The sequence below is a fragment of the Vicugna pacos genome, unplaced genomic scaffold (genome assembly GCF_048564905.1).
Source record: "Vicugna pacos unplaced genomic scaffold, VicPac4 scaffold_19, whole genome shotgun sequence".
Taxonomy (NCBI): Eukaryota; Metazoa; Chordata; class Mammalia; order Artiodactyla; family Camelidae; genus Vicugna; species Vicugna pacos.
In genome coordinates, this window is record NW_027328740.1 from 63901768 (window position 1) to 63912552 (window position 10785).

The window sequence follows — 10785 nt, forward strand, 5'->3', positions numbered from 1 at the left end:
AGCACAAATATACACAAGTGAAAGAAGTTTTCCCTCATTCTCTGTTCTGTCTGCCCTCCCTGGTAATGCCACTGTTTACTATCCTTTGGGTGATTTTCCATATATGCTATGCACATTCCCAACTATGTATGTAAATTCCATTAAGGTTTTAGTTATTTTTAACTTAAAGGGATTTAAATCCTCAAGTGGCTTCTACCCGGGTAATAGAACAGAACAAGTGTGACTCCATATTAGATCTGATCCTTTGAATTTAAGTTTATGCTCTGTCTCCTAGGCTTCATCTTGCTTGTAAAACAATGTTGCTTAGAGCCTGAAATATACAGGAGAGCCTTTTCTGGAGGCTCTGACTTTTAAGGATATTTAACACTTTTCATTCATAAAAAGATAACAAATTGTAGAATAGAAAATAACATTTGCTTTGTTGGTCGTTTACAAAGATTTGACCCAGGCAGATAGCTGCAAGGACAAAGGATTCTAACAAGAAGGAATTCTACACCAAGAAGATTGCAACAACCAAGCATGTAGGAAAGGAGCCTGAATTGTGATTTGGGGAGATGGTTTTTCAAGACATTATTTTGCCATTTGGGTCTACAGAAACTTGCTATTCCATGACCGAACAGCTGGTCTCCCAACTTATTGGCCTGTCCTGCACTGAGAATGAATTTGGACTCGGTAACACTCCTATCTACCTAGCAAGCTGGGCACTGGAACTGAGAGTTTCGGAAATAACAGGCCAGCCAAGATACAAGCACCAATCGGAGTGTTGGAGTACTCAGATTTATTATGCCGGCGGGCTTAGAGGGGCTTCTGCTCCGAAGTTCTGAGCAGTTCCAAGACGTGCACATGAGGTTTTAAAGGGTTAATTACAAATAAGGGGGTATTAGCCAATAAGGCTCAAACAACAAAAAGCAAGGAATCAGTACACTGGAGCTTATCAACTTGTAATAGATCACGTTACTGACACATGTTGAGCTTGGATTTACGAGTTAGCTTGTTAGCCAGGTAAACTGACACTAAACTTAAGATTTAGCCTGGCAAAACTTAGAGAAGTAAACCGACACTTATCACACTTAGATTTATGACTTAGCTTGTTAGCCAGCTGGGCTTTTCCTTCACATGAGGACACCTCCTACACCCAGGGACCTACTGTTAGCCCTTGATGTTTCTACAAGTGTGGGGTGTGTTTTACCCAGGAGGGATGGGGACTATGCACCAACACTCAGGCAGTCTGCTCTGTCTGGGGCGCTGAACTTGTACCACCCCGCTCCCCTCCAGCCCGACAGCTGGGACAGTGGGACTAAGGCAGAAATCGTGCCTGCTTGTTTCCCAGCATGTAAAAGGGGAATATGTACTCTTCCCAAGTTAGTTCTGAGCGACAACACCTGCGGGTGCTTGGTTCCCAGAGCAACAGAAAACCAAGCTCCGCGTGGGGGCATCGGGTGGAGGGCTGGACCAGCGAGGTAGAACTTCAGCTGCGGGTCTTGAAGGGTTACAGAAGGGTACAGAGGCAGGACTGCTGCCTCCTTCGGGGTGCCACAAGAGGTAAAACGCTTTCTCCCCATCTCTGTTACTCCCCTCCCAATTCCAGATAACTGCCTTCCCTCTGCTCCTCCTGTCCATGTGTCTCCCTCCACTTTTCCCCGCCTCCCCTCCTCCTCCCCTATTCTCCCTCCCTCGGCTCCCCTTCTCTCTCAGGACCCAGAGCGGATCGCTGGCCCTCCTGCGCATGCGCAGTTGCTGCCAGCTGGACCGCGGGTTGGAAGCTCCAGCTCCGAGCCGGGGATCGGCCCCAATGGCTTCTCAGCTCTGTCACCCTGTAGGCCTTTGGCTACTGCCTGGGGCCGGGGCCTCTGGCTGTGGAAGTGCAAGGTGAGGGGATATCGGGAAAGGGGTGAGGCGGCTGCGGGAGGGCGGTCGGCGTGTCACAGCCCCCCAGGGCGCCAGTCAGCGTGTGTTCAGCTGGATTGCTCGGGCCAGAGCCCTCTGCCCGCGCCACCTGCCCCGGCGCCCCAGGCACACCTGTCCAGGGCGAGGTGTGCACCTGCCGCCTCCCACCCAGCCGGGCTCCCCTCAGTCCGCGGCTGGTGTGCATTTCTCCTCTCCCGCCCGAGAGTCCTCTCCTCCCGGGCTTCCTCTCCTGGGCCGTCGGCCCGTCCCCGCCCCTGGGCGGGCTGTGTCCCGGGCGGGCAGGGTCTGCGGACATGGACGGGGTAGCTGGGGCTGGGGCTGGCCTCCGAGCGGGGCTGCAGACCGCGTTTCCAACCCCGCCCCACTTTCCCTGCCCCGCGACCCCCAGGCTGCCTTCCTCTCCCTTTCCTGCTCCCTGAGGACCAGCTCAGTGGCGTGGGCGCTGCTCTCTGGGCTGACAGCCACCGGCTGTGACGCCCAGCTTCTCCTGGTGGAGTCGGGAAAAGGGGAACAAACATAGTAAACGTTGGAATTTCCACTATGGTTGAGGCTTCCAGGTTTCCATAACCTGTTTAGCCCACCTTAATGTTGGCTGCACCCATACTGGGTAATTTGGTGGAACTTCATGTTATGGTGGTGTAGAGACAGGGAGTTGTATGCTTCTTCTCTTTCCGTTTTCTAACACTCATTCTCCTGGGCCTCCCATGTACTCCCCCAGAAGGGCCCAGGGCTGGCTTGGTGCTGCTCTGTGGCAATATTTATTAATAAGGCCCTTTCTTCATCTGTTCTGAGCCTCCGTTTCTTCCTCTGCACAATAAGGGCTTGGACTAGATAAGTGCTTTTCAGTTTGTTTTAAAGCCATGTTTCCTTTGAGAAGCAGAAAATGCAAATCTCTCCTCCCATCGCAACCCTTTAGATTTTGACACATCCTCCAAAGAGTGACATAGCTCTTTGTGGAAAACTGAAGTGATTGTGATTCTAGGTGGCACAGAAAAGACTCTTCAGAGACTTATTGCAGGGAGAGGGCAGGAAAGGGGCAGTATGTCACACTTTCTAGTGTGAGCACTGGAGCAGGGGCATGGATTTAAGTACAGAGACTGACGTGGCCTCTTCTAATCTTGTACAATGTGATAAATTTCTCTACCTCAGTTTCTTGATGTGTCAAGTTGGGGTGATAATATTTTAGGCTTTCGTGAAACATTATACACATAATTCATTTGTGTCTCGGTAGAAACAAGACCTGCTAGGGATTCAGGGATTTGTTTAAAAAAGAAAAACCTTGTCCATAGCAGTCTGTCGGTGTGTATTTTGAATTTCCTGGAGGGTGAGGGCTGAGTCTGAATTCCATCGTGGGGCAGGTGGCCCATAGTTCTCTGTGCCCCAGATTGCCCCCTCCTCCCCAGTCCTCTTCCTCAGTCCAGGATGAATTTCCCTAGTAAATTTACACAGAAGTCTTGTGGAAATGGCTTTTCATTTTATTGTTTCACCTAGAAGGGCTGCCTTAATGATCTGTGTTGTCAGGTATTGAAGGACTGCCATCATGATGTCTGGTCAGGTTAAGGCTATGCAATTGGGAGTTTCTATTTAATAAAAAAAAATTACAAATAGAAAATTAGAACAAGGGTGGTGACATGGGCTCTTGGAAGTGGGCACCATTAGCTTTCTTAGCTTCAGGTGTGGTGGCCTCCTGCCACGACAACCCATCTTCTTGCTCTGAAGTTTGAGGGACCAGTGGGTTCAGTGGGAATGTTAACTGAGAGTATCTCATGGACTGGGCATTGTCCTATTTGTACTGTGTGTTCCTTATTTGAGACAGTGAGCTCACTTAACCTCAATAAGCTCATTAAAAAATTAGACTTTTTATTTTGAGATATAATGTAGATTCCCATGTAGTTAGTTGTAAGAGACAGTATGGAGATGGCCTATGGACTCTTTGCCCAGTTTTCCTTAATGGTTCCATCTTGCAAAGTTGGGGTACAATTCATACTGACTCACTAACAATTTTAAGTTTGTGTTATTGCCCTCACTTCTATTCACGATTAAACTGGGGCTTAGAGAATCACACAGGCCTGCCCATGTCACCCACATGGTTAGTGTAGAGACGGGTGGAACTTGGGCTTGGGATTTCCAGGCAGTACCAATATGATGGTCTGTGGCAGGGAGCAGCATTCACTTTGCTTGTTTAGTCATTCATTCAACAGACATTTATTTAGTAACCTCTGTGGGTCAGATGCTTTCATAGGGTTATCTGATTCTTCAACAGTATGGTGAAACAGGTAATGTTTTCTTTTTTTTAATCTGAGAAAATTAGCTCTGAGACGTTATAAACCCCCAAAGGAAATATAGCTCATAAAGGAGCAATAGTAAATTTGTACATTCCACCCTTTTTATGCAGGTGTTACCCTAGGCATTTTACATTTGCAAACATCCGTAATCCAGATATATTCTTGTAAGGCAAGGATTTTGTTTTTAATTGAATTATAGTCAAGTGTACAATGTTGTGTCAATTGCAAGATGTTTTTTTAATTTTGAATTAAAAATATTTTTTGAGGAAGGTAATTAAGTTTATTTATTTGTTTCATTATTTAAAATAAGGTACTGGGGTTTGACCCCAGGATCTCGTACATGATAAGCTCGTGCTCTACCACTGAACTGTACAGTCCTCCCCAAGGCAAGTTTCCTCATCCATTATTCTGCAGCTTAGGAGTTCAAATAAATTGGATAGAAATCCAGATCTTTTGATCCTACTGTGGTCCTTTTCTTTATATTCTGCTGAAGGGGGTTGGGGAAAGCTGTTCCTTTGTTCATTTCTTTATTCAGCATTTTTGTGCAGTGACTTCTCTTCAGGACCTTGCTAGGTGCTTGGAAACAGAAATCAAGAAATGACCCTTCTCTGCAGGGGCAGGAAGCATAGACCAAAAGCTGGGTAATGTGATCCGAGCTATGTGCAGACGCTGAGGACAAACTGTACCCCCGGATTTGCTTTGGCTTCCCTTGCCTTCTGGCTGGTACACACCAGATCACTGCATCCCAAATGCTCCCGCAGCCCACAGCACAGTATGTACCTCGATCTCCTCTCCCCTCTCCGCAGGGCCTGCAACATGAGCATCCCTGACTACGTGCAGTGTGCTGAAGACTATGAGACTCTTCCCGTTGTGGTCCAACCATCATCTCAGAGGGGATCATCTCAGAGGAGAATTTCTTTTGCATCTATAAGCGAACCTCCTCAGTGAGCCAGATCAGCCCGTGCGGCTTCCAGTGGGCACACTGTATCCACTACAGGCACCAATATGCACCCGAGAGTGGGTGGAGCAGCTTCCAGAGCCACCGCAAGTTCGTGGGCCCTGTCACCATTACTGACTTCCTCTCTGCCAAGGCCTCCTAGAAGCTTCATGTGCAGAGGAGCTGTATGGCACCACGCTTAATGACTCTCAGCTCTTTGTCTTTGTGCTGCATGGGGTGGTAGCCGAGCAGCCGGGCAGCGACGTGTCCTTTAATCTAAGAGGACTGCAGGGTGGTGGAGAAGAGGATTGAGGACTTCACTGAGTCATTCTTCATCTTGCCCATGTCCAAGTGGCTGGATGCAGCCCCCAACAATTCTGGGAACAAAGATCACCCTCCGCTGCATCCCGTTTGAGAAGGAGGACATCATGGGACTGGACACAGACAGCAGGTAAGTTTCCCTGGAGGCCAGTCCACCCTGGCTGTGTTCCGGGTTTCTTCCCTACATCCAGAAAGGGATCAGCAAGGAAGAGGACTGTGTTGTAGCTAAGGTGGAGGGAGGTGAAACCCGCCGGTTTACAGACATTTAAAAGTGAATCTGCCTCTGTTTCAGGGAGATCCTTTTAGGGTTAATGTGGACACTTCCTCCCGCTTTTCAGCCAGGACCATGGTGGGACCCCTTGAGTCACTGTCCAATAGAGTAGCCACAGCCACTGATGCTAGGAGCACTGGGGAGGAGGCTGGTCTGTGTTGAGATGTGCTGTAGGTCAAATACATATTAGACGCTGAGGTTTGTCTAGTAAAAGAATATAAACTATCTTGTTACTTCCTATATTGATTACATGTCAAAATGATAGTATTTTACATGCAGTAGATTAAGTAAGATCTGTTCTTAAAATTAGTTTCTAGTATTTGTTTTTGTTTGATAGTTTGTTTCTTTGTTTACCATTTTAAATGTGGCAACTGGGAGACTTTCTTTACATGGCTCTCATTTCATTTCTGTTGGGCAGCCTGTCCTGAGACAGTCTCATCCCTTTGTTTATAGATGAGATGCCGAATCCCGAGAGGCAGAAAGAGGCGCTGGTTGAGCTGGGGCTGGAGCCGGTGTCTCCTGCCTTCCAGGCCCAGCACCTATTCGGCTCAGGCCCTCTCTTCCTGCCCGACAGCCAGCATGCCATGTTAGGACATCAGAAACACCGCCAAGGACTTCCGAATGAACTCCTTATGCAGGGAAAAGCGTATCACGGAGTATGGGAAAGAGCAGATAAATGTTCATTCTCACCTTGTCCCTGTGATTAAGTCAAGGGCCCCACTTTGCCTCGAAAGTGCAGACGAGCTCTTCTGAGCTGCCTACCCCCCCACCTTCTTCTCTGTTTCCCCGTGTATCTATCGTGCTGTTCCTCGTGCAGAGGATGGTGAGATGCCTTTGCCGAGAGGTGGTCCCTGTTTGCTGGGGAGAGTGAGGGAATCTGTGTCGTCCTGGCCTGTGGACTTGGGCCATGAGTCTGGAGAGCGCTCATGGTGGTCCCACAGGTGTCGGTCGGAGGACATGGCACGTGCTGCCGGGCCCGCTGTGTGGCGGTGCTCTGTGATTCTTGAACTTTACTAATCTCAGATTCTACTTTCTGGTTGTTGGTAAGTTGGAGGAGAAGATGCCAGAGAATTGATAAAAAGAATGTCCAGACCAGCCCTGTGAGTTATAGGAACAGGGGACCCAAGTCCCACCTGCGTGAGGTGCCTAGCGGGCTCTGGATGAATTTTCTGTTCCTCCCGAACATACCTCTATGGCTTAAGGAAGGGGCAAGTAATGTCGTGGCCATGAACTGTACTTGTCCCACGGGGCCCTGTGATCTACATGCCCGCACTCCCCTTCTGCTCCTTGGAGATGAAGTGTCAGGTTTAGGAGCCTGGACACTGTTGTGGGCATAGCTGCCAGCACTGTGCTACACCGAGGCTGGCTCCGTTCACCTCACTTGTCACCACCTGCTGAGCCCCCAGGCGTCAGTCAAGGTAGGTGCATCGGTGCAACATAAGCAGGGACCACCTTCTCACCCTGCACAGACTGGTAGGTGAGCAGTGGAAGCCTGGAGCCCTGCCCCAGGCCCACGCCAGTGCCTCTTTTGTCATAGGAGGCACTGGTGACATTTTTCTCACCAATTACTTGGCTCTGAGTCTGCAGAGCCACCAGAGAATGCCAGCTTGTTTTTGCCTTTTGAAGTTTGCCCTTGGGATTTGGCGGAGTAGCTGGATGTGTGCTTAGCCCATAGTGGAAGACACTGTCACCATTGTTTACCCAGAACCTCGTGTACCAGCCATGGCCCTCGGCATGAAAATACAGCAGCGCATTAAACCTCCCTCCTGGTGGGTCTGTCGGTTCTGGTACCATAAGGGCTCAGCCAGCATCTGAAAGTCAGTGAGATATCACGGCCAGTGAGCTAGGGTCAAGCACGTTCTCTTCCAGTCACTTTTACTCCATTGTTGCTTTTACTATTCCACAGTCATTAATTTTTTAAACAATGCTTTGGTGCAGGAGCAGAGCCTAATTCTCTCCTGCTACTCTTGTTGGAAGTGAGTAAAATTGTCCAGCCTGAAATGCGACCACAGTTTATAGCTCAAAAGCTTCCTAGACGCATGTAGGTGGAGTTTTGGTTAGGGGCGCTAACCACATTGGGGTACCCTGGCAGCGTCGCTCCCCTCAGGCCCCTGTCTTCCCTGGATCAGGAGGTGAGGGTGGTTCTCACCGTTCCCGCGTCCCTGGCCTCACACACTCACGTAAATTCTTGTACATGCTGTCAAAATCATTTTTGTTCTTGTGTTTTTCTAATTTTCTCTTGTTCCTCTTTTCCTTTTTCTTTATTCCTTTTTCTCTTGTACTGCCACGTTAGCATCTTGTTGCGTCTGAAAATGTGGGCTGTGCACACCCTGAATTTGAAATAGCCAGATCGCCCTCCGTACTGTCTCCATCGCTTTAAAAACCAAAAACTTAACAGCTGTCTTGATCCCTGTATTATCCTAGTCATCTTTTTTATTTCTAATTTTTTGGAATATTTGCTTTGTTACTACATCACCCACTGGTGTTTGATACCTGTTAAAATCCGTGCTTTGAGGAACCTGTTTGGTCCTCCTTATATTTGGTGACAAATATGCCTTTATTAAATTTGTTTGATTGTTTTGAAGAAGTAAGATGCGAATTGATTTGGGCTGCTGCTGAGGGATTATTTTCATGGAGTATTTAACCTTGTAAAGTCAAATTCTGCAGGATCTTTCTCGATTCCTGCTTTTACACAAACGTGCTCGGCACGCCGTTCTTGGCTGTCGCTGTGTGACATGCGTGACGGCGCTTCCTGACCGGCAGTCACTGGTGAGAAAGTGGCCTGCTCTGGGGTGAGCTGCTGCAGGGGACGCTGTTGGAGGAAACATTCACCGTTTTGTTTTGTTTTGTTTTGTTTTGTTTTTGCATTCAAATTCCCCGTGCCATTTACTTTGCTTTGCCTTCATAAAGGGGCAGAAGTGGGTCTAAAATCCATGCCACTCTTTTGTTCCCTTTACGAGGCTGGTTTTTCTGAATATCAGGATAACATGGCCTTCTCCTCAGTAACTGGCTCACCTGGATCTCGTGGACACAGGGACCGCTAAAGGGGACCGTAACTTCCTGTCTGCTTCAGCCAGTGGGCATTCAGAGCCGGGTCTGTGGTTTGCCTCAGCAGCCGTGCAGGCCTCCCTGCCGCGGCCTTTACTTGTAACCCATGGTGGCAGTAAATAGCTGACTCCGTGTCTGTTGCAGATGACGTCCACCACTGACGGCCTTGTCGTAGGTTTGTGGTAGTGAGTCTCCGACACCTCAGTCAGCCGTGAAGGAAGATGCTTTGGCAGACCTAGGACCTTGGATTCTCACCCCCACCCTGGTTCATCTCACCCGGTGGGAGGGTTTGGCTACCACCATCATGCTGACCATGAGGCCATGTTTGTCCTTTCATGCTCTGGTCCAAATGTGGACACTACATTTTTCACTAAATTTGTCTCGATTGAGACAGGCCAGAATATCTGAATGAATCTATGACATTCTGGGTGGGGAACAGAACTGAAATAAGTGTCGCAAGTAGGAGTCTAGGCTGTCCGGCTTGGCAAATGCAGGCTGGGATTTGTGATGGCCGAGCTGTGCCCTGGAAAAAGGCCTTTCCCGTGGCTCCCGAGAGCCCAGATGTCGGAGTGAGAACAGCCTTGCCTGGGATCCTCCAGCCTCATCTGCTCACTGGAAAGTGTGTCTGCTAATTAGGAGCTCCCCCAGACCTCGGGCCTTTCAAAGTTCAGACCACGGGAGTAATTTGAGTCCCTTCTCCTGGGCCTCCATTGTGAGAATCCAGTGCCTTCTGAGGTGACCCATGCCAGAAGATGCCTCCCCCTCCAGGGAGCAACCTACAGAGGACTGTGACTCAGTGCACCATGCTGTGAGCTTGTGGGGTTACAGCCATGGTGCCTGCAGAACCAGACTTGAGATGGGCTTAGTGACAGAAATAATAGGACTGATTCCGGGGCAGGGATTGTGGGAGGGAACAGTGGAAATTGAATGTGACCTCAAACACATAGGTGGGTGCTGGGACTGTTACTAAAATGGGGAGCCTGGGAGGTACCTGCCAGGAATCGAATTCCAGAGTAAATAGTGGACATGAGGCATTTTTAAGATGCCATTTGTCATCCAAGTTAGGACTTCAAAGAGGCACTCTGGTATGTGACCCTGGGGCTCACCTGAAGGAGCCGGACTATAGATACACGTTGGGAGTCGTCATTCTTAGCTGGTGTTCACAGCCTTGCATGTGAATTAGATCATCTCGAGAGGTGCAGACATTGGCTGGGGGGGCAGGGCTGTGCCTGGTTTGGAGGAAATCCCAGACCATGCAGCTTTGGTGTGTCAGTCAGCGGCGTTTGGGATTTTTCGAATAATACCATTTATCCTTAAGGGGCCGGGCGGTGTGCAGGGCCAGCCAGGAAGAAATCTGAAGGGAGGGTCGTAGCCACGTGTGTGTCTTGGGAAGATGCAGAGTCTGCAGGGTGCCGGAGGGTAGAATTTTTTGAAGCTTGAGTTGGAGTGGGAAGTGGGGAGAAGGTAGTCACACTCACCTGTGAGGGAGGGAGGGAGGCCTGGGGAGTCCCCAACCTACCGGACTCACTTTCCCATGAACAGAAGGCAATCATACAGAGTATCTGAGGTGAGAAAGGATGGGCGCTGGGAGGGGAGCCAACCTGGAGAATGGTGTTTGGACAGTTCTGGAATAGTCTCCCTGCAAAATAGAGTTAAAAATACCCAGACTCTTAAGAACATTGATAGTGACTTGGGAGAGGGCAGTTGTTTCTCTGGCCTCCTAAGGGTAAGGCATGTATCCGGAGATACACAGATGATATGGGCAGTCTGTTCCTGGGGCTTGATCCTTACTGGGGGAACAGTGCATGTTTAAAGGGGGAGAAGGGCAGCGGAGGGAAACTAGCCAGGCCCAATGTCAGGTACTAGTCGGCCGACCTACTTGCATGTTGCATTCACACCCATGCCTCCCAGGTTGGCGGTGGCAGCCCCCTTTTGAAGATTGGGAAGCCTTCTCAGAGGGGTTAAGGAATTGGTTCCTTTAGCGGCTAGTAAATGCTGTAGCAGGATTCAAGCAG

At 49.2% G+C, this 10785-nt stretch overlaps 1 protein-coding gene across 1 annotated transcript in view; it reads left to right on the top strand.

Moving 5' to 3' along the window:
• Nucleotides 1–5285, top strand: part of LOC140693131 (trafficking protein particle complex subunit 9-like) — a 59644-nt gene extending 54359 nt beyond the window's left edge. Inside the window, exon 3 of the mRNA XM_072957207.1 lies at nucleotides 5000–5285. Coding sequence (XP_072813308.1) covers nucleotides 5000–5023 — 24 coding nt within the window. The 3' untranslated portion in view covers nucleotides 5024–5285. The remainder of the gene's footprint in view (nucleotides 1–4999) is intronic.
• The last annotated feature ends 5500 nt before the right edge of the window (nucleotides 5286–10785 follow it).